This window comes from Lampris incognitus, chromosome 1 (genome assembly GCF_029633865.1).
Source record: "Lampris incognitus isolate fLamInc1 chromosome 1, fLamInc1.hap2, whole genome shotgun sequence".
In the NCBI taxonomy this organism is placed as follows: domain Eukaryota; kingdom Metazoa; phylum Chordata; class Actinopteri; order Lampriformes; family Lampridae; genus Lampris; species Lampris incognitus.
The window spans coordinates 21,452,371-21,475,403 of NC_079211.1; the positions used below are offsets into that span (position 1 = coordinate 21,452,371).

At 44.5% G+C, this 23,033-nt stretch overlaps 3 protein-coding genes across 6 annotated transcripts; 2 read left to right on the forward strand and 1 right to left on the reverse strand.

Moving 5' to 3' along the window:
- Nucleotides 1-4,245: 4,245 nt before the first annotated feature.
- si:dkey-27i16.2 (regulator of cell cycle RGCC-like) lies at nucleotides 4,246-8,009 on the reverse strand. Of its 2 annotated transcripts, none has more exons than XM_056286764.1 (5): nucleotides 7,858-8,009; nucleotides 7,119-7,295; nucleotides 6,413-6,493; nucleotides 5,647-5,709; nucleotides 4,246-5,000 (listed from the first exon to the last, which is right to left on the reverse strand). In XM_056286764.1, exons 1-5 carry the CDS (start codon nucleotides 7,877-7,879, stop codon nucleotides 4,993-4,995), a joined length of 351 nt encoding a protein of 116 aa, XP_056142739.1. In that variant the 5' UTR covers nucleotides 7,880-8,009; the 3' UTR covers nucleotides 4,246-4,992. The 2 variants fall into 2 exon arrangements, with proteins under 2 accessions (XP_056142739.1, XP_056142748.1); XM_056286773.1 differs by having other exon boundaries at nucleotides 4,246-5,035.
- A 504-nt stretch (nucleotides 8,010-8,513) lies between these two features.
- pcdh20 (protocadherin 20) lies at nucleotides 8,514-12,984 on the forward strand. The gene is made up of 3 exons (XM_056295718.1): nucleotides 8,514-8,598; nucleotides 9,721-9,793; nucleotides 10,336-12,984. The coding sequence occupies exons 2-3, from the start codon at nucleotides 9,746-9,748 to the stop codon at nucleotides 12,865-12,867; spliced, it is 2,580 nt and encodes an 859-aa protein (XP_056151693.1). The 5' UTR covers nucleotides 8,514-8,598; nucleotides 9,721-9,745; the 3' UTR covers nucleotides 12,868-12,984.
- A 3,479-nt stretch (nucleotides 12,985-16,463) lies between these two features.
- Nucleotides 16,464-22,990, forward strand: plp1a (proteolipid protein 1a). 3 transcript variants are annotated; one of them, XM_056282764.1, is made up of 7 exons: nucleotides 16,464-16,560; nucleotides 18,331-18,517; nucleotides 18,668-18,824; nucleotides 19,250-19,418; nucleotides 19,564-19,637; nucleotides 19,745-19,810; nucleotides 22,388-22,990. In XM_056282764.1, exons 1-7 carry the CDS (start codon nucleotides 16,557-16,559, stop codon nucleotides 22,568-22,570), a joined length of 840 nt encoding a protein of 279 aa, XP_056138739.1. In that variant the 5' UTR covers nucleotides 16,464-16,556; the 3' UTR covers nucleotides 22,571-22,990. The 3 variants fall into 3 exon arrangements, with proteins under 3 accessions (XP_056138739.1, XP_056138740.1, XP_056138741.1); XM_056282765.1 differs by having other exon boundaries at nucleotides 18,331-18,511; XM_056282766.1 differs by having other exon boundaries at nucleotides 20,217-22,511.
- The last annotated feature ends 43 nt before the right edge of the window (nucleotides 22,991-23,033 follow it).

Below are 23,033 nucleotides of genomic sequence, written 5' to 3' on the forward strand. Positions count from 1 at the left end.
GGATCCAACAATTCAGTTCAGCAAGGGGGGTTGGTTGGTGGATGTATGTGCATGTCTGCATGCATGCAAGCGTGTGTCTGTGTGTGACTGCTGAGTTTAAGGGGTGGGGGTGGGAGTGGGGGTGGGGGTGGTGGCGGTGGTGGTGAGGGTTATGCCAGCTAATTCCTTAGAAGAGCATTGTTAGCCCAGGCCATTTGGGGAGCTCTCAAGGGAGAGACGTTGCTCCAATCTCTCATCAGGCAAATGACAGAGCATTGCGTGCTCTGCATACTGTACTCATCCCAGCCATGATAGCCTTACTCCACAGACTCTATTCCTGGTTCATTTACTCGTTGTCTGATAATCATGAGTGTCTCCTTTCTGCTATAGTCAATTACATCTTCATTAGGTTGCTAACTAGCTAAAAAAACAAACCAGCATTGTGCAGTGAGATATTAAGTTTACATGGCATTTAGTACGAGGATGCCTGTGTCTATAGGTGAAAGCTGCAAAGGGCACAATATGGTTTTTATTATCCTGTCTCCCAAGACCATTCTACTGTCTCGTGATAATATCATTTCGTTTCAATTTATCAGCTAATGAACTCTGTTTGCCCATCATTTTCTCTGTCTGTGATCTGGATAAACTAGATGATAGGCTGACACATTGGCCTCTTACCATCATGTGTTGTCAATCAGATGCTTTGGGCTGTGGAAATGAGCAGATAAACAACGGTGGAGGTTGTGCCACATGACAAAACTGATCCATTATATCAAATCAATTTGAAAAACAATTTATCTAATGATGATAATGGCACAACATAATCAGCTGGCAGTGATGTCTTAAGATGTACGTTATTAATCGCCGTGGGGATATTCGTCTTCTGCATTTAACCCATCCCTACACACACTGGAAACAGTGGGCAGCTATGTAGCTAGGAGCAGAGGGCAGCTGCCGTGCAGCACCCGAGGACCAACTCCAGTTCTTCTTTCCATTGTCTTGGTCAGGGGCACAGACAGGAGTATAAACCCTAACATGCATGTCTTTTTGATGGGGGGAGAACATGCAAATTCCACACAGAAAGGACCCAGGGTGGCTTGGGGCTCGAACCCACAACCTTCTTGCTTTGGGGCAACAGTGCTAACCACTGGGCCCATGTCGGTAATATGATGAACATCTAAACCTGGCAATTATATTTGTTATGAGACGTGAGCCAGCTGAACTAATACAAAGTTGTCTAGGGCCGCTCAATCTTCTAACACAAGTGTGTCTATGTATTAATCCATCTATCCATTTTCCGAACCACTTATCCTGCTCTCAGGGTTGCGGGGATGCCGGAGCCTATCCCAGCAGTCATTGGGCGGCAGGCGGGGAGACACCCTGGACAGGCTGCCAGACTATCACACAAGGCCAATACACACACACACACACACACACACACACACACACACACACACACACACACACACACACACACACACACACGTTCATACCTAGGGACAATTTAGTACAGCCGATTCACCGAACCTACATGTCTTTGGACTGTGGGAGGAAACCGGAGCCCCCGGAGGAAACCCACACAGACATGGGGGAGAACATGCAAACACACACGATGACCCGGGACGACCCCCAAGGTTAGACTACCCCGGAGCTTGAACCCAGGACCTTCTTGCTGTGAGGTGACCGTGCTAACCACTGCGCGACCATGCCGCCCTGTATGTATTAATAGCCTTCCAAAAGGAGGAAGAAAGAGGCCGGGCAGTTTGTTGCCTGGGTCAGCTGGGCTTACCGTAAGCCAGAGAATGAACAGAACAGAAAGTGAAGGTTCCCGGTGTGGTCTTTGACGTCAGCCAACCCAAGAGGAGCATGAATGGGAGTAGTTCAGTTTTTGTGTATGAGTTGGTCAGTCCATAAAACAAACAAAACAATGGTGGTCAGTACAAAACAGATAGACAAGTCTCAGATGCAAAAAAACAGGGTCCACCTTTCAATATCCATGAGTCCACATCATAAAAAATTGTTTACCCGCAGATTCCTCACGTGCATCAATACTAGTCAGGTGTACCTGCTTAATTGGAAGGCCTCACCTGATACCACCAGCCAGCAAAATAGGAGATAGGAAGAAAAAAAACCGTTGTGTACCTATAACTCATCCTAACACAAGTCACTGTGGGTAAGGGGAGATGTAAGCACTCAGTGTGACAGGGTTGACAGTAAAATTCCCTGAATTATTACTGGGAAGCACCATGGGGAACTACAGAGAAACACGAGTTTCGAGCAAATTAAGTGTCGATCTGCACTCGATCATCACGGTTTCTTCGTCGTGGTTCTTACTTTTAGTCTACTGACACCTTTGTCTCTACACAGGATGTGCCCCCCCTTTTATGAAACTCGGAGGGAAGTTCCATGACGCTGAAGCCATTTGTTTCTACATTCTTGAACTGCTATATCCTCAATCAGTCACATTCCCACTTCTCTAAGGGAAGAGGACAGCAGAGAAGTGGCGGGTTATCCTATACTGTGGTTCCTTCTTTCAGTTTGTTTGAAAACTGTCTTCTTGATTTATCTCATACCAATTTTCATATTAACTTTGAACCATGCCGTCAGATTTTTCAGCGATATCGCCCCTCTTTTTCTCTCTCTAGTCTGTCCCTGGTCAATTACCCTCATCCCATACGACACAAGGCGCCTTAAACCAGTGCCAAGTCCTGCACGGTCATTGGGGTTAAATGGTTGGCCAGACCTCAGAGGAGAACTGAACTCCCCGAACAAAGTGTCTTTTAATGAGTCAAAAACAGACAAGGAACAGTATATTAAACGTCCAGCTTGCCTTCCCTTTGACCACTGCCGTTGATATAAAGTCTTGTCCCATCAAGTAGTTCAGCCATGGTTTATCCTTACCACCCTCAATGAAAGTTGGCTGGTAGGCTGTTGGTTGATGGATCACATCAACCAACAGCTGTGGAACAATGAGAGGGCGAATCAAAGATGAACCGTTTGCTCGGACTGTTCTTTCTAAGGCTGAGGGGGGGAAAAATCTCACACTGTCATTTTCAAGATTAACAGGGCTTTGATTGCCAACAGACTGAGAATATATAAAAGGCCCAGCTTCGAATACTAGATAATGACCCATCACACTTTGCAGAAAAAAAAAAGAAAAAAAATGGCGTGACAACTGGTGATAAATTATCCTTTAGTCCGCTCTGGTGTTCTGCAGTATCTACAGTAGAGTGTCTTGATGCGTGCTCAATAATCCAGGTAAGAAAATCAAAGAAGTTTGAATAAGTTCATCTGGATACAATGTTTACTGACAGAAACGTTTCGTCCCTCAACTACGTGACATCTGAAGATGTCACTTAGTTGAGTGATGAAACGTATCTGTCAATAAACAGATGGATTGATTCAAACTTCTTTGATCTACAGTAGAGCATCAAGTAGAAAATGTGGGGGGGGGGGTCTATTTATGCCAGCCAGATAATACTGACATCAGTCAAAGAGCAAGTCTAGGTTGACTCTAAACGCAAGCAAAACGCCTGAAACCACAACAATCACCTCTGTCACGTTCCTCTCTGTGCACCTGCACAACGGGTGGTGACACGTTATACTCGGCATTGCTACGAAATGACAGAGGATAAACACATGAAACACAACCATGATGGACAAGCACAGTGTGACAAACTTCCAAGATGTTCCTTTTAACGACAGCTCGAACATAGCAAAACAAGAATTCCCTGCCTTCATTCATAGCTAGTGAGTCGACCCTCCCCAAAAGGCTAACACAACAATGACTAAAAACCATTGTCTTAGTCTCGGCACCAATGACGCACTTCCTCATGTAAACTGTACTCGGCATGTTCAGGAAGTGGTTGAAATAAATATACAAATTTCCTGACTTGGGGGCAGAAGTGAAACTCAAAGCCCAACACAGGAATACAGAGACAAAGGCAAAACTCAGAGGAATGAGCGAAGGGGATCCACAGTTGGGTGGTCTGACAGCAGCTTCACGGTTTTACGGATGATGGTGTGATCCGACTTTATAGTCTTTACTGTATATACTATCTTTTTCTTCAGCATTGATGGGAAAAATAAGGAGTTCTGATTTTCAAGTATGTTTCCCTAAGTTTACATGCTACATATTAGCATCTGGTCTCCAAAGCCCGTTCTCCCTATTTGGAGCCAGGTTAAAATTGGTTGTGTATTTTTAGGTGAAAATAAAGTAAAAAAAAGAATCTAATGTGGTAAAAAAAAAACAAAAAAAAAACAAAAGCAATTGATATGTAGTTTTATTGAAATGTGCACTCCACTGTGCAATATCATCATTACATCTGCCAAAGGCATTGTCTGCATGCCACCATATGTACAACATCTTACAATATGAAACAGGAATATTGACAAAAACTGTACATAAAAAAAATATTCAGAATACAAACAGCACCTGATATTGCACAAAGATCTGAACACCTCCAACTCAAGATGACATCTGTCAAAAGCTGAATATCTTAACTTGACAAGAGAATGAAACAAATTCCATTTTCTTGATTTGAAAATATATATATATATACATTATAAGGCAGTGAAGTTTTGAAGCATTTGCAAGCACGGGTTTTGAGTGAATTTTAAACTTGGCATAAACAGGGCCTCTTTCCTCTAGACAGTATTCTCTCATACGCCCTGACAGATGGAAGATCTGTCTGGTTTCAGAATATGTCACACATCCTGGATTTAATGCTGTGGGGACGCTGTCTTGCTGAGTGGATGCAGTATTGCCAGGGGTCCGATGGTGTTCCAGCGCTGGGGAACAAAATGCCCTTTAATTCTAAGATGTTAACCTTTTCCCCTGTAGCAGCCAGGGGAGAGGTTGCTCGCTCAGATCTGCTCTGGTTTAGATGTGCCTGTTTGCTCGGCAGTAGCCCGCCACGTCGCCCCTGGCCTGTTCTCCTCATCCACGTCTCTCTCTCGCTCGTTCGCTCGCTTGCTCTCTCTCACTCTCTCTCTCTCTCTCTCGCTCTCTGCTCACATCTCTGTCAGACAGAGAAAGCGGAAAGAATTTAGTTGCCTGAATAAGAGAAATAGCACATGGGCATTTACTCACACACACACACGCACGCACGCACGCACACACACGCGCACACACACACACACACACACACACACACACACACACGCACACACAAAGACATTCATTAGGGTGCAGGAGCCGTGTGAAAATGCAGAGGGGAGTTTTGATTCACGGGTAACCGCACCTCTCTGCACGCTAAGGCCACAGATAACAACTTGGATGCACATTTTGTGCGTATGACTGTGTGTGCATGTAGCCACGCTAGTGGACATCTGCGTCTGAAACAACCACCGCTTCTCTACTGATAGCAGGAACATGGTTCTTGCGTTGTCTAGTGGGTTATTATCGCTGAAGGGCGTGTAGATAGTGTACCTGAGTCCCCAGACATGGCATTTACACACGAGGGGAGCTCCGAGATAAAGGGTGGGTACTAGAGTGGAGAGACACAGTGGCCTCTACGCGTTCTGTATCTCAATGTGTAATGAGCATGAGCGCCGTCGAGGTCTCGGCCACCGTCACTGACTACAGCCTGCTGATCCGTCAGGTTGAGCGCCAGCAGTATGACGAGAAGATCGACTGATGTGGGTGTATTCCTCTTAAATACATACCAGAAATCTCTCTGTCCAAGCTATCGATGAAACTCTGAAGCTCCCCCGTGTCTCCCAACTTGGCTGAGAAAAGAGGATGGAAAGAGAAGGTCCGCATGAAACTTGAGAGAAAAAAAATAAAAGCGCAATGGAACTTTTCTGTGGAGAAACGCAGCTCACTACAGTGGTATTTCCTTTTGGACCACAAACTGAAAGTTAATGTAACTGCCAGAGTTACATATTGGCCAAAATGATTTGAGAATGGAAAGACTACATTCGTGGCTCATATTATACAAATTTAAACCAAATCCATCGGAAACTGTGTAAAACCCCAGAAGTTGAAACTTCACACTGAGGCCTATTATTTTCTCTTGGGCAGCTACAGCATATAGCGTGTTTTCGCCTCGCTGAGATGTATCATTACTGCATGTACCGACCGACATTGTGGTCTATATTACTAACACACACACACACACACACACACACACACACACACACACACACACACACACACACAACACACACCACACACCACACACACCTTGGCTACTCTCCTCCACCATAAGAGCACAAATAGCGCCAGTTGAGGTTTGGGTGGAGCTGGCCGTGGAGGAGAGTCACCCATTGCGCTGCAGGGAGGCTTTGTTGTGTAAAAACAAAACAGTCTCCATGTAAATGCGCAGGGTGCTCTGATGGCCATGATAGGGGCGGGAGTAACGGCAATAGTGATCAGTGAGAAAGCACGGGCGATCTGAATGAAGACAGGGTCGACGGACGCCTCAAGTACCTTTGGTAGCCAGCGTTATGCCTGCTGTGTGGAGCTCCTCCTCGCTGGTGTTCAGACTGTTCCCTAAAGAAGCCTCGCTGCCTGGGGGGAGATGCAGGCAACAGAGAGCCAGGCGGGGGGGGGGGGGGGTAAGGGAGAGAGAGAGGAATTGAGAAACACTGAAGTCAGTCAAAGCGTGGCAACGGTACATCACATTTTCAATAAATTTACAGAGTTTGACATGACAATAGCAAGCAGCTGCATTCGTTTTTATTGCCTTTTCGCTTTTGGTGCACTCCCAAGTGTAAGTTTTACTGAAGCTGGGCAAGCCTAGTGTAATAATGGTGGTGGTGGGTGGTGGTGGGGGGGGGTCTGACTAATTCTAACAATGACAACACATGGGAACACCAGAAAACAATTACTTCTTTCATCTCAAACAGGCAAACCAAAAAAAAAGAAGAACAAAAATAGATGATTAGCAATTATTCTGCCCCAGCCAATGTTACGACCGCACGGATGAATATGCCCGTCGTTATATCCATGTTGCTATGTGATGACGGATGTGACCGGCGTCATGCTGCTGTTTTGCGGTTTGATAAGAGGGATCCGATACAATCTGACTCACCAGTAACTGATGTGCATCTTCACATGCCTCCTCTGTCTATCAGCTATATTTAAGCATAGTGAAGGAGACCGGTTTGATCTTATGTGATGGTTTGATACTCACTGTAATCAGAATCCTCAACTCCACTGTCGCTCACCCCGTCGTCTTTCGACACGGTGCGAGTCTTGGCCTCTTGCAGCAGCTGCTGGTAAGTGTGTGGGTTTCTGTGGGAGGGGGCCCTCAACTCCTCCACCACGTCCTGGAACTCCTGCAGCAAGTCCCCGAGCTCCAGCTCCAAGTCTGCATGAGAAAATTTTTACTTTGGTGAGGAAGAATTAACATTACCCACTTGAAATACAAATATCATGGGATCTATGGTTATTTTAGAAATTGCAAGAGTCGTCGCTGCCTGTAAAATACTCTTCTTTCTTTTTTTTTAAGTAGGGCAGAAAATGTTTTAGGGAAGTCAAATTCTAATAGAATTTCAACTTATCTTGGGGAAAAAATTTCAAGAAAACTATTGAGCACATCTCAGTATTTTGGGAATCTGAGTATTTTCTGAGTTGACATACGAACGTCTAGTCGAAACCAAAAGGGACATTAAAAAGAATAACATGCATATATTTCCTTTAGCATTGTATATGAATAACATTGCATATTTTATCTTTAAGGGTAAGCTCCTTTCAGTGGGTTACATCAGAAACAATCAGCCTGGTGAAAAAACAATACACCTAATTGCCTTGATAACATCTGGATTATGGACTGTACAAAATCACGTCCACCAAAGTTTTTTTCTAAGTTTTCCTGGAGCTGAGTTCAAACACAAGACGATAAGGACTGGAGTATATCTGATAAAACTCACCGGCATTTCTCTCTGTGGACATTCTGGCGAGATGAAACGCGAGGGGCTCCAGCGTGTCTGGACTCTAAGCGATTTGATGATGTCAGGTGGGGCTCGAAGTTTTTAAGAGCTCTCTCTCTCCACCTCTGCCTGACTGCTGCGAGATGACTGACGCACAGAATCAGCCAATCACGACGCAGAGCTGCCTGCGCGGTCGGAAAGTTAACTTTCAATGCAGAAGACGTAATGAGACGGAAAGACCAGGAATAGACTCTTATGCAATTTAGGTGGCTATTTTTACGCCCTCGACCCGTGAGTCTTGAGAGAAACTTGTCGCTTGCATGAATGTAATAATGCGCTCCGGGACAGTTGTAAACGCTGCATAGGGCTTCACCTTCAGTCACCGGTACGGATGTGGTCGACCCGACCCCTACCCGAACTCAATTCTTTCCAACTCTTTCTCAGTACCACGTCAAAATTGATAAACCAGTCAGTCCGATCGAGTTTAGATAGATCGGTAATTAGCTACAGTCATTTTTAGTGGAATATGTTTGGAATATGTATGCGGCTATCATGACGTGCGTAACCTCACCACGTCTGTAAAAAAAAAAAAGTGGCACGTGCCACTGTAAAACCGTCGTAGTTCCCCGACGTGCCGATAAAGGTCGCTAAATCGCCAATTCTGGTCATACACTTCCACCGTCGCAAAACTCATCTCCTAATTCAAAATTAAGATGCCATGCAAGTTCATCTAAAGAGAATGTAAGACTATTGTCTTTTATGATTCACATTACCAATTAATAGTTCCAATTTGAGCGCAGAGAGAATACAAAATGCCGATGAATTTATTTGTACAACACTTGACAAACGCTTTTGCAACAAAAGAACCAGAAAGGTGGAGGTGGGAAAACAGCCCTGGTTGTTGCAGAGTTAAAATGTGTGTGTGTGTGTGTGTATGTGTGTGTGTGTGTGTGGGGGGGGGGGGTGTTACTCGCCTTCTGACAGGAAAGAAACGACGTGATCACATAACACCTGTACTGGCCTCCCTTCATTGGCTTCCTGTCTGTTTTGGGGTCCAGTTTAAGATTTTATTACTTGTTTTTAAGTCTTTAAGTGGGCTGGCACCATCTTATTTATCTGAGCTAATACATCATCATACACCAGTCAGAGCACTCAGGTCAACAAACCAGATGCTCTTACATGTTCCGAGATCCAGGCTTAAGAACAGGGGTGACAGAGACTTTTCAGTTGCTGCCCCTGATCTCTGGAACAACTTACCAGTGCACATAAGATCTGCTCAGACCCTAGAGACTTTTAAATCTCTGTTAAAGACCTACCTCTTCTCACTGGCATTCAATTCAAGTTGAGCTAGACACCGTGATTTTATTGTGCAAATATACATTTACTCTTGTTTTATTGTTTACATTTTATATTCTTTATTTTATTGTGTCTTCTTTACATATATTTTTATATTCATATGTGTCACTTATTTTATTTTGTATTTTAAGCTTGTGCAGCACTTTGGTTCAACTGTGGTTGTTTTAAATGTGCTATATAAATAAACCTGACTTGGCTTGACTTGGCTTAACTTGACTTAATCCTTGTATATAACCAAAGTTGAATGATAGTTGAAGAATAAATAAACCAAAGTTGAATGAAAAAATAACCAAAGTTGAATGAAAGTTGAAGAATAAGTAACTTATGAGATAACCATTGCTCAGTGCTCTAAAGTGAAAACAGATAAAACTGATGTGCTGTGCCGTGTCCAACTGTTGTGAATTGTCCAACATTAAGTTTGGTAGGAGGGGCATTTCATGCATTCTTCCTCGTCTAGTACAGGTATACTTTCCTGCTGCTCCCATCAGCTTTCACTCTCACGTACAGGGCTTGGGTAGTATGAGTGAGGGCTATGGATCATGGGACTCCTGATAATATGAACTGGGCTGGACTACTGCAGGTGAGTGAATCAAAGCTTAAAAAACAATTTCATCATTGTCACATTCTTAAGCTTTATATATATATATTATTTTGCTCCTTATTTGTTGAGCACTTTCCCTACCATTGAGTGTTTCTTATATATAAATGGAAATTTTTATTTTAATTGCATTTCTTGGACGCCCTGAAGACCAAATGAGAAACACACCATTCAGCACCTCTTTACTGATTAAGATGAATGATAATATTCATGAAAATGTTGAAGCTGTAATGAAAAAAAGTAAATATTTCTTTGTAACACCAACGTGCTTTGCCATTTGCTAAGTCCTGTGCGTTTTTAGTAACTGGCTCAAGAAAGTGAGGGGCATCACATTACCTTCTTTGTAAAAGCCATGCTTTGAAACGAGCTCTCTGAAGCATGAAGGCTACAATTAACACCATATTGCTATCTGAGCATATTTCAGGTGCAAGTGCATGAGTTCAAAGGAGTTTAATTATCACCAATAATTTTATGCTGCTGTGCTTTCTTGCAACTTAATTTCCACTGCTTGTCCCCCCTGTTAGAATGTGCTGGTTATGGTTAATCTCAGACAGATCACTTGTGGTTCTGTCTGGTTCTCCATCCCAGAAGAACAAGAGGCTGGCGTTCGGGTCGGGTCACTTGGTAAAGACTTTTCCCCTCCATACCAGCTACTGACTCAGGAATATCTATGGCTGGACAAAAACACAGGGGATCTCTATACCACTGAGCAAAAGATGGATCGTGAAGAGCTTTGCCCAGAGGAGACAAAGGCCAAAGAATGCATTATAATACACAATGCCATCGTGGGGCCCTCGGCAGACCTTATACAATTTCCAGTGGCCATAGAGGACATCAATGACAATGCACCTCTTTTTGAAAACAGCGACATTTTTCTAAATGTTTCCGAGGATGTGGCTGTGGGGACCAGTTTCCTAATAGATGACCAAGCCCAGGACAAAGATACTGGGAGTAGCAGAGAGTTACAGTACCATTTACAGGATTCTGATGGGATTTTCAGTTTAAAAGTGGAAAAGGGCCCGGTCATTATGCTGGTTGTGCAAACGGCCCTAGACAGAGAGATCCAGGACAGCTATCAGATGATTCTGGTGGCCACTGACTCTGGTCCAAACCCTCTAAGCGCTACACTAAATGTGACGGTCAAGGTGACTGATGTTAATGACAACTGTCCAAGGTTTGTCTCCGAAAGCCCCGCATGTGTCATCGTCCCTGGGGACTCGTACAGGGACATGGTGGTAGCCCAGGTCAGAGCTGAAGACCTGGATTTAGGCCCCAATGCAGCCATCACCTACTCCCTCAGTCCCAAGGTCTCTGAGCGAGCCAAGAAGCTCTTTAGCCTGGACAGCCACACCGGGCACATCAGACTGACACAGGACCTCCAGAGTGACAGCTCTGAGGAGCTGGTGTTGAAGGTGTTAGCCAGCGGCCATCACTGCCCTCCAGCAGACACTTGGGTAACTGTATCTGTGCTCCCTATGGCAAGCAAAGCACCAGCGATAAAGATCAGGTTTATAGCAGAACATCAAAACCAGACTATAGTGTTACCAGAGAACCAGCCCCCAACTGTCTTGGCTCTCTTAGAGCTTGGGGGAGAGAGTGACTTAAAAGGAATGTCTCTTATCATTGAGGGAGAAGTGCCTTTCTCACTAAACACACAGAATGGCAAATATCTTCTTTCTACATCAAAGTCTTTAGATTATGAAATGAAAAGTGAGTATCATATTTCTGTAGTGGTGCGTAGGCCATCAGCTGAAGGTTTTGTGACCACACGTTCTCTGCCAGCGATTAAGGTGCGGGTGCTGGATGTCAATGATAACTACCCCCACTTCCTCCAGTCTCACTATGAGCTTCAGGTGGAAGAGAACAACCAACCAGGGATGGCACTGCTGTGGATGAAAGCTTCAGATGCAGACAGTGGGGACAATGGGAGAGTCACCTACAGGCTGGGCAAACACACATCTACAATCTTTAGAATAAACAGTTTGACAGGTCAGCTGTCGGTGTCAGCCTCTCTGGACAGGGAACAACAGGATATGCACACTGTCACCGTATCAGCAAGAGATAGTGGCTCTCCTTCGTTGGACTCAATGACGACAGTATCCATTCACATTTTTGACCAGAATGACAATGCTCCAGTTTTTCGAACCCCTCACTTCATCTTTTTCATCCCTGAGAATGTCCCGCCCCTTGCCCAGGTGGGGAGGATAGGGGTTACAGACCCAGATGTAGGGGAGAATGGGAACATAGAGGTACATGTCATTGACAGCAGTGGAAAATTCGTCATAGATAATGTGCAGAAGAGTCTACGCTGCACCACTAGTGTGGACCGAGAGATGAAGGACCAATATGAGCTACAGCTGCTGGCCTCTGACAATGGCCACCCCTCTCCGCTGACTTCGACTGCCAAGGTAACTATCTTTGTTGAGGATGTCAATGACAACCAGCCAAAAGTAATCCTTCCCAACAGCAACCTGTCCTGTCTGACCGTCTCTCCAGCAACCACAGCAGGTACCATGGTTATGAAGATCTATGCCATTGATGAGGACTCAGGACCAAATTCAGATATCACTTACATCATTGCAGCACGAGAGCCAGCCCACAAACACAGCCCATTCCGGCTTGACTCGAGGTCAGGGAACATCACCCTTGTTCAGCATCTACTGGGAGAGGACCTAGGCATGCATCACTTGTTCATCGTGGTCAGCGATAAGGGGAAACCAGCCCCACTCCACACAACTGTTTGGGTCAATCTACTGGTCAATGAGACCATGGAGCCGTGCCACCTGGACAGTCTACCCAAGTCTCTGCCTTACAGGCTGGCACCGCCCCCCTCAGAGGCACCCATCTGTCGAACTGAGGGGGGGCCTGCCAGCTACACTCAGCTGATACTGTTAGTGGGTCTTGGTATGATGCTTGCATCCATCTGTTTGTCTGTGATAACAGCTGTTTTATACCTGAAACAGAAGAAAAGATGTTTACAACAGAACAAAAAGGGGTGTGCTGAGGACAATGAGATTCCACTCAGGCTAAAAGCGAAATATTACTCTGATGAATAATGGAAAAAACAATTATTTCATGCATTTGTAGACTGTCACTGTATAAATATAAATATATAAATGGGAACATTTGTTAAAAAGTCAAGTATGTGAACGGCAAAACAGGTACTTTTTTCTCAAGTATTTGTGTGTAAGGCTTCATGTTTTTTTGTAAGGGAATCACTGATATCGTGCACAGATTGCAAAGACAACACTGCCAAGCGAATTCAAAATAACCCACTTGTAATACAGGTATTCAGAAAACAGACTCCGAATTCTGTAGAAGTGAAGCCAGTTTACAAGATCAAATCTGATAAACTCCAAGAAACCAAGGGGCCAAGAAAATCTTTAAATTCAAGAGCATGCTCCTCAAAGACACATTATACAGAATGTTTTGGGGCTATCTCGTCATTAAGAGATTGAGACTTGCATATACCTGCTGTAAACAGATTGGGACTGCTGTCAAATCGATGACCTCCCAGCAGGGGGAAGAGAACACTAAGCTGTGGGGCTGAAGACTAGGTAGGTAATGATCCATTAACTCAAATAGGCCTTTCTCCAATTTCCTAGTTTGACTGAAAGGGAGTCTCGGGTATTTAGACGCACAAAAGGGTTTAATATTCCTCTGGTGGGGAGGTGATGAAAGTCTCTCAAGTGGCAGCTGGAGAAGGCCACTGGGCAAGCTGGAGGGGCAAGGGTTTGTGTGTGTGTGTGTGTGTGTGTGTCAGATAGCTCTATGTGGACAGGTGAGAGGTAGCAGAGAGAAGGCACACAACCATCTCAAGTCACAGCTTCACTTCTGTTACCTGATAGTGCCTTTTCTCACCCACACAGTGTTTGACAGCACCCAAAGGCACAAAACCTTCTGAACTGTACTGCACTGCACTGTGCTGTACTGCACTGTACTGTGCTGCACTGTAATGTACTATACTGCACTGTGCTGTACTGCACTGTGCTGTAATGTACTGTACTGTATCTCAATAAGCAAGCTGAACTCCCACTGAACCCACACTTCTGAAGAATACCTACATGAAAGGTTTTGGTGCGAGTCCTTCTGTTGTCTGCTGAGAAATAAAGAAAAAGGATATTGAAGTGGATTGATTGATTGATGGATGGATACAGTATGAATAAGTCAGGATGAATCTTGCTCGATGATAATGTAGCCAAAACAGCAATGATGACATACAAGCGAGTGCACAGCAGCAGATCACATGCCACACATCGTTTGAAGTGACATTTTTGGGAGAAAGGCATTTCGTTTCATCATGACATGGGAAACTGTGGTGGGTTCCTTTCTAGTTGCATCTGGGATATAGTGCAGAGCAGGAAATGGGGTTTCAAGGCCTGCAAACCGCCATGTACACCACGCTTGTCCATCTCTCTAACCACTGGGGAACGTGAACTTGGACAAGTGATGGTTGATGACCCCAGTGGTTTTTCAAGTAGCTGAGTGGATCTTATTATGAGGTTTGTTTTGTAAGGAGGCACGCAGCAAAGAATGTGATTCCAAAATGAGATATTGACAAAAATATCAAAAGAATGAAAGACTCTCAAATTGCTATCACAAAAGGCAGTCCTACGTTGACAAAATATTAACGCTGGTCCTCTTTATTAAACAATATCTCCATATTCACTGGATACCTTCTTTATTTTGTTCCAAGATGAGGAGGCAACATCTATACTGTGCTATCTATGACAGACAGACAGAGACAGACAGACAGACAGACAGACAGACAGACAGACAGACAGACAGACAGACAGAAAGAAAGCCCTCTTCGAATGCTTAGTTACAGGCACACATTGGCAGGAGAAATCCTGCCATCTACTGGACAAATAAGCGGTTAATTTTAACCTTTGGCCAGGGGCTGAGTCGAAGTAATTCAATCAGTAACCGCGATGTCTGTGCATTTGAAATCGGCGAAGCTGCATTGCTGTCTCTGGTTCCTGTTTAATATCCTTTGCTCAGTGACCTCACAGCCTGACATCTGAAGCACTCTTTGATCGCCCTACTCTGCAGAATAAATCTTTGACATCGCTGTTTTGGTTTGCATGAGTTGATAATGTAGAGGAATAAAACTGGCACCGACTTCACTTCAGTACTAGATGATTTGGTACCCGTCACAGTCCCCAATTACGAACGTCTGACATTTCTCCTAATATCAAAAGCCACAATCGTGCACGGGCTTATCCTGTTAAAGAAACCCCTTTAAGCCACTTACAAGATAACCCATAGAGGCCCTTCTCATTCCTATGAGAAAATAATTGCCAACCAACATACATCATCTGTGGAGGACACCACTTGTCTTTCAACAAGCTTTTCCAAACCTCAGGTATACCCTTTACTCATGGATAGATTAAGCTGCTAGGAAGTGTACCATGGGCCCCTACCAACCCAAATTCTCCACTCCGTACATTGGTGTATGTACCCTGTCCCCTTCATGCTGGAATATCACTAAACCACAGGTTCACCATCACAAATGTGTTTAAGAATATGCACAATGTAAGCACAATACCAACAGAAATGATAGGGGCCTTAAGACCAAATTCGGGCACAAGGCCCCTCCACACAACAGAGCATCAAGAGTAGATAATAACGCAGGGCCTCTCTTAAGGCCCCTTTAATTTAAGTTAATATTGTGCTTAAGTGGTGCTTATTCCCAAACAAATTTGCATTTAATCATATAACCACAAACTAATTGATACGTGCTGAAAATGGAGCCTTTAGGGCCCCCAGAGGTACAGAGCTCCGGGGCAGCGGTCTGCTTCGCCTGCTTGGTTTCACCCTAACTAAAGCATGCGGCATCTTCCTTCTCTCCTGCAGTTCTGCTGTCTACAGCATGGTTCATCACCAGCTGCTGGTCATTCTTTCACACACACAATAAAAACACCTCCCTCTCACCCTTTTCCGGGTGGTGTGTGTCTTCCTCAAGCTCGGGTCCTCCACCCGAGGCGTGGGAGTTTGGGGGTTCTGTGCAGTATCTTAGCTATTCTTAGGACCACAGTCTTCTGGACAGAGACCTCAGATGTTGTTCCTGGAGCCACTCTACCAGTTTGGGGGTCACAGCCCCTACTGCTCCTATTACCTTTGGGACTACTGTTGATTTCACCTTCCACATCTGATCTAGATCTTCCTTCAGCCCTTGGTCTCTGAGAGATATATATATATAATCAAGTTGAAAATGTTGTCACTTGGCTTTAGATAAAGTAAAAGTAAATTCATTGGCAAACCTATAAAGGGGTTGCCTATCCCCAGAAGATTACGATGACCAATTCAGTAGAGAGGAGGGAGAGAGAGAGAGAGAGAGAGAGAGAGAGAGAGAGAGAGAGAGAGAGAGAGAGAGAGAGAGAGAGAGAGAGAGAGAGTGTGTGTGTGTGTGTGTGGTGGGGGGCTTCTTGCCTTCGCAGTCATATGCTAATGACGAAAACTGCTGCGCACCAACAATGAACTTAGTAAATTTCTGCAAACGCGCGAAACCTTGACCTCCTCATTATCCTCTGCCTCGAACCCGGCCCTGCAGTTCATTGAAAAGAGACATTGTTTCTTTAAGATCGGCGTCGCAGTCATCAGCGGGTCTGTTCATTGTTGGGGGAACAGAGAGCAAGTTGAGATTGATATACGGGGGCCGAAGACACGTTTGCGCACATTATCTGCGGACCAGCTGCAGCGAGAGCAGCACTGACCAACAAGCCTCCAACGCGTCCTGGCAGATATGGGTAAGTAGACGTCGCCGGTGGCATATATACCCTTTAAATGGCTTCATAATACTGACAAATGTGCATTTACTTCTACACCAAGGTGAGAATTCACTTTGATGAGAGAGAATTCAAAGTCAATGGGGTTTATTTTAGTGCAGAGCATGGCTACTCACCAGCCAAGGCTTCTCAGATATTATGAGATGTATTTCACGACTGAGAAGGCAGACGCCACATCTGGAGAGGCCTTGTCGCGTTTGCTTTAATTCGCAATCTTTCTCGGTTTTTGTCAAAGGGCAAAACTTAAACTTGCGTCATGCGTTTGTTGTGAAAGCTGAGGCTACGTTGCTACTGCGCTACGGCAGCTGCCCGAGCTCCAGATGACCGAGCGCACCTGCTCTCTCGAGCTCGTGATGTCATTAGATGGAGTTAATTGGTATTGGTTCATCTCAGCCCATTCATTCATGGTTTCCAGCCTGCCAGAAGTTAGCTAAAGCCATTGCTGCTTTGGCGTCAACCAGAAATGTATTTCCCTGCTTGCACAAGTCTGCCTATTTTACTTGGGCTTGTGTTGTCAGAGCTTAACAATGAATCAAAAATAGAGGTTACTTGCCAATTAGGTGACATTTTTTTGTAGACCACTTGTATTGCCAAAACACCCCCCCCCTGCTGTAGCTTGCTCAAAAGGTGGAAGGCAGCTTGAGGATATTCTCTCTCTCTCACACACACACACACACACACACACACACACACACACACACACACAAACAAACCTTGAGTAAATATGCATGTGTCCAATTGAAAAGCTAGCTGCCTACCCGTGTAGCCATCTGTGTGCACTGTAGTGGTACCATCCTCAGTCCTTCTTCTTCTTCTATTGCAAATCTTTGTATGTGTGCACACAGTTGTGCTTTTTCCCCACATTCAGCACAGACAGCTTTCCACTATCACGTCCTAGCTCCCGTGGTTGCCTAAAAGGAAGTGTGTATTTGTGTACACGCATGCATATGTGCATGAGTGTGCGTCAGACTTATGTGCTGTAGAAATAGAGGTGCCCGTGGTCTTTGTTTGCTTGACATTGGTGGCCCTTGTATCCCCCATGATGCTGTGGGACAAAGACTGTTGTCTCTGCAGTCACAAAAGCAGCCTCTCACTCTCTTTTACTTTGTCTCCCTCCCCTGTCCTCCCCCTTTTCTCACACTCTCCACACTGGTCGGTGAATGGAGTCAGGGCGAGAGCTAGGGTCAATGCAGGCACATCCCCATGGCCTTGGTCCCTGGCATCCATTCAGACAGCACATGACTATGAGGAAGAATGCATAGCTTTACCAGTCGCTGATGAACGGACTGGCCCTTCTTGCAGCTGCGACACAGGGATCAGAGTGTTTATGATTGCAGCTGGAGCTCATACCAAGGAAGTTGTCAATTTGCCTTGCTAGTACGCTGCACTTTGTTCTGCAGAATTAAGTACAGCACTGCAGACCACAAGTCACAGTGTACTTGTTTCTCAGTGGGCTGAGGCACTTAAAATGTTGTAGGTTCAATCCCCACACCCCACCCTATTCCATCCCATCATCCATTCTCTGTCAACAGTGTGTGTTTTTTGATGAAGTGGGCATTTCTTTAAAAATTCATTTAAAAAAAAAACAACCACGAAAAGACCCATAGGATACAAGTAATTTATACCCAGGGGGGGACAAGTAGGACTTCTATGATGTATGATGTAGCAAAATGCATCAATGCATAATGGGACTTGTGCCTTACCATCTGGTGTTGTGTGTGTGACTGACAGGTTGCTATGACTGCTGTATGCGCTGCCTGGGTGGGGTGCCATACTGCTCCTTGGTAGCAACTCTGCTGTGTTTCTCTGGCATCGCCCTTTTCTGTGGCTGCGGGCACCAGGCCCTTACTGAGACCGAGAGACTCATCGAGAACTACTTTGCCCGCAACCTGCAGGACTACATCACCCTAGCGTACATGTAATTGGCCATGCTGAGTATTGTTGTGGTGAATGGGCTACCTTGACAACATAATTTTTAACATTTCTATTGGACGTTAAATAGACTAAATGCCCTTTTCAGACTGTAAAAGCATTTGACTATTTTTGCCCCCTTTCTCCTTCTCTCCAGCATTCAGTACTTTCAGTATGTCATCTATGGCCTGGCCTCATTTTTCTTCCTCTACTGCATCGTGCTGTTGGCTGAGGGATTCTACACCACCAGTGCAGCCAAGCAAACCTTTGGAGAGTTCAGAAGCACAATGTGTGGCCGCTGCCTCAGTTCCTCGGTGAGAAGCCAAGAGTGGAAGTCATAAAAGGGTTTTGGAGGCTGTTTGTTGTCAATAAAAATATCACTTTACAAAGGCTGCTGAGCTGCTAATCCAGCATCTAAAACTTTTTTGGGGGGGATGTGTGAAGATACGGAGCAATACCTACGTACGTGTGTGTGCATGCCTGCATGTGTATGTGTGTGGTAAAGCATACTGGGTGTACATGACACTTGGGAGAAAGAAAACAAAGTGGATAAAAGAAGGAATAGATAGTCTGTGAGACAAAAAAAAGGACATCTAATCATCTTGGAGTGGTGAGGAGAATGCAGTTGTGGTTGTCAGTGAATACCAATTGAGTCATATTGCATGGTGACTGTTGAATGAATGAGGGTTCTTGTGATGATGCGCCCTAATGTTTATCCCGCTTTGTTCCCTTTGTGTAGTTTATAGTGGTGACGTATATACTGGCTGTACTGTGGCTGTTAGTGTTTGCCTTCTCTGCCTTGCCTGTCTACTTCTTCTACAACATGGATGCCACCTGCCACACCATTGAAGTTCTCACTGAGACTCCAGCTAGTATCAACCAGCTCTGTGTTGATGCCAGGCAATATGGTGAGGAAGAAAAAAAAAACATTCAGCTATAAGATATCACTGGAGCAGGCTGCAATCAGTATAGCCATAACTTATTCATCGTATGTAATGTTTTCAGTTCATTTTCAAAGTAAAGATAATAATGAGATCATGAAATCATTAACAGGGCTGTTGCCGTGGAATGCTGTGCCAGGAAAAGCTTGTGGAATGACATTGTCCACTATTTGCAAGACCAGAGAAGTGAGTGCAAGAACAAGATTATGGTCCCGTTGTCATTCTGTATGCTTTACCTAGCATGAAATGAAGAAATTGCATTGGTATCACTAAATCTGATCTGTTTCTTCCAGTACCGCATGACCTACCACCTGTACATTGCTGCCTTTGCTGGTGCAGGCATCACGCTGCTGGCTCTGGTGAGTGACTTTGTCTTGTCTGGAGCCAGTTTGGCAGCTGCTCCACACTGGGGTACAAAAGCACTCTGGCCCATGTGACTGTGTGATGCTCAAAGTGTAGGCAGTGAGGCATCTCAGCCCTCCATGACTGATGACTTCTGCACTATCGCTCTCTGTTTCCCAGTCTCAGCTGACACAAGCTTCATAATAATGCTGTAATGTCTGCTTATCCAGCCAGGCATATAGTGCGGACATTATTATTTGTGCGTTCCATTGCAAGGAACTGTTATGTGGAAACAAGTTGCCATTTGAAAAGCTCCAGTGAGCCAGTGGCAGTTGTTGTAATTTATTCTAATTTATTTGTGGTTGTTGCGGGTGTATTCTCTGTGTCTTCTCTGACGCTTTCTGTTTCTCTCCTCTTTCATAGCTGACCTATATTGTGTCCACCACCTTTAACTTTGCGGTCCTACGATATCTGGGGAGAAAGGGCATAGGGGCACGGTGTTAGGCTCACCAGCTTCCTGTCTTCTCTGACACAACTGCACACCAAACTTTTGGGGACCTGACAGGACAACAGCAAATCTTTCCTACCACTTTATCTCCACTGCACCATCAGTGATTTTTGTTTTTTATTGGACCTTGAGCTCAATTTCCATTCACTCACTTCTCTTTGCTTGTATGTTTTGTCTTTTGGTTTTTTTGTACTCTATATTTAATTTAACTTTTTATGGAGGAGCTTGATATATTTGAAATACTCCAAATGCCATTTCGAGTTTTCTGTTTCTAGTAAGATTTCCGCTGTTTTGACAGTCTCTTTTTTTTTTCTCCACACTTTGTTTCTGCTCATTTGTTCTTGACAGCAGTGTGTTTGTAAATATTAGTTGTTGTTTTTCCGGAGGGCTCGTGTTTGAAATATATTGTGGCTTCTCATTATTTGACATAACCCCTAACAGAATAACCTAGCTGAAAAGTAACATAACCAATTTGTTTTAGCAATGCATGTACAACTAAAAGTGTTATTGGCGTGCAGGGATCATATGTTACCATGGATACCGTCTCTCACATCTGGTTGCCATAGTGACAGACAAGCGTGCATTTGCAGTCTCACTCTGACCTCAGGACTTTTTCTCACGGGCATGAGAAAGGCCTCAACAAAGGAGTCTTGCCTGCTTTGAAAGCTGGCCAATCGGGAGGCAGGTTCTAGAGGCCACCTTCACTGGGGGTCTGTGCCAAGGGTCATATTGCACGTCAAGGGAGAGGGCTCCGGGGACAAAGAGAGGGTGAGACTCCTCAAAAGCCTGAATACAGCCCTTATGTGACACCGACCACTCACCCAACTCTAACACACGCATACCCGCAGACCCAGTGTGCTGCAAGACACCTCGAGTAGGTTAGAGGGGAAACTCCAGCACCAAAATGCTCAGACTGTTTTTGAGAGGAGTCCAAAGAACCTTAGCCTCACTATCAATCGTGGAATTATATAGATATCAATCCATTTCTTGCCTGGAGCTTAAGTCTCGCTCTGTAATCCTGCGAGGAGTGAATTGTTGATGAAAGACAGTGGAAGTACGAGAAACTTGGAAGTGAAAATGCAAAAAAAAAAAAAGGTCTTTCACTATGCCGTTTGACTGTAATGGGATTATCTTTTCATATGGAGGGTGTTTTCAGACACCTCAAATCATTCGTTTAGAGGACGTTATTTGGCGAGGGCCATTGAACCATAGGATTACATTACAGCTTGGTGCGCTGCAGACGGCTGATGCAAGGCTTCCTCAATATTGAATCAGTTTAAAAGATTCTGCTACTCTGTGCTCGGTTTGACTCCTAGTAATGAGTTTTTCATGAGGAAAATGGGGTTTAGGTTGGAAAATACTGGAGTTTCCCTTTTTAAGTAATGGATTCAGAGCAACAGGTGAGGCAACCAAAGGAATTTTAGATTTGTGTTTGAATAGTTTCAAGGGACATGCTTGTGTAGTTGGTTTATACTGATCTAGAAAGGTCAGAAATTATTTCTCTCAAAATTTTGAGATGGTAAAAGTACCACTGGTACTTACTTATGTAGCAACCTCATATTTTTTAGACCAAAAAAAAAACCATTGTTGAGGTGTGATGCCCCCCAGCTGTTGCCGCATGGCTGAGGTATTATGATAGAGATAGGACAGCTTTGTTTTGTCTTGATTTCTCTAGCTTTTGTAGTTATTGTATAACACATTTTTTACTTACTATAGATAAACATGATTTACACTTTGAATATTACTAACAATTTTTTTTCAACATACTAAGTAGATTAGTTCAGCAAAGGGGATTTATTTTGGGAGTTGGTGGGTGACCATTTTGTTTGTTTTCTAAAAATAATTAAAAAAACAAGAAGAAAATTCTGATAAGTGTTGATAATATTTGATAATAAAAAAAACCCATTCTTTCAAGTACTTGTGCGGAGCAAATGTGTGTTTATACCCTGCAGGACTACTCTGTCCAAGTGCAACGTCTGGTGTAGCGGCATGGCGCTAAGCTAGCACTTCAGCCCTGGCCCGGTTCCATGTCTTGGGGTTAGCACCACATCCAGGCGTTTTGTATTCTCTCCTCTCGTGTCCGTAGGTACACTATTCCCTCCACCTGGCTGTGAGCCAGGTGTACCTGAAGGAGCTGAAGCACAGGGAGGCGGAAGGGAGGATGAGCTATGACCTGTGTGGAAGGCTGCAGAGGGACAGAGGAGGCGGAAGCGGAGGAGGAGGGACGCTGTGCTCTCCTTACCCTGCAAGCATATCTGACACCCAGTGACGGCCCCCCAGCTTCCTGGCTGGGGCCCTCCGCCATGATGACCAGGGCTCCGTTGGCCGTAAACACCTAATCATTGTCTCGAGCGTACCAATTTATGGATATTTATAAATCGAATGTTAAGTTTCTGTTGAGCTCTTCCCTTTCGTTTTGTCTTAAGAAGTGTTGGATCTCAGGTTATTTCTGAAGGGGACGCGACGCTTCGTAGTTTGGAACCGTTGTTGTTTTAGATAAGCTTCTCTGAATATGTAGTGCTTTCTTCCCTTTATTCTGTGTTTTTTTAAAGGCATGTCCGGGGAACGTGCCCTTAATGCATCATCAGTGGTTTACTCATGTCCTCTTTTACCGGCAGAAAGGGGAAGACGTTTTTGTCGTATATCTTTTTTTTTGTCTGCCTTGGCCTTTACTTTTGGAATAAAGATGCAGTGCTTGCTTGATATTATTTTCACGAAGTGAAACGATGTAA

Bases quoted from the DNA above. Each gene is read 5' to 3' on its own strand.
- plp1a (XM_056282764.1), top strand. The intron at 19,638-19,744 runs GTGAGTGCAAGA...TGTTTCTTCCAG, and splicing joins CTATTTGCAAGACCAGAGAA to TACCGCATGACCTACCACCT. The intron at 19,811-22,387 runs GTGAGTGACTTT...TCGTGTCCGTAG, and splicing joins GCATCACGCTGCTGGCTCTG to GTACACTATTCCCTCCACCT.
- pcdh20 (XM_056295718.1), top strand. From the start codon at position 9,746: ATGGATCATGGGACTCCTGATAATATGAACTGGGCTGGACTACTGCAG. The intron at 9,794-10,335 runs GTGAGTGAATCA...CCCCCCTGTTAG, and splicing joins ACTGGGCTGGACTACTGCAG to AATGTGCTGGTTATGGTTAA.
- si:dkey-27i16.2 (XM_056286764.1), bottom strand. From the start codon at position 7,879: ATGTCCACAGAGAGAAATGCCG. The intron at 7,296-7,857 runs GTGAGTTTTATC...TTTCTCATGCAG, and splicing joins GTCCACAGAGAGAAATGCCG to ACTTGGAGCTGGAGCTCGGG. The intron at 5,710-6,412 runs GTACTTGAGGCG...CTCTTTTCTCAG, and splicing joins CATAACGCTGGCTACCAAAG to CCAAGTTGGGAGACACGGGG.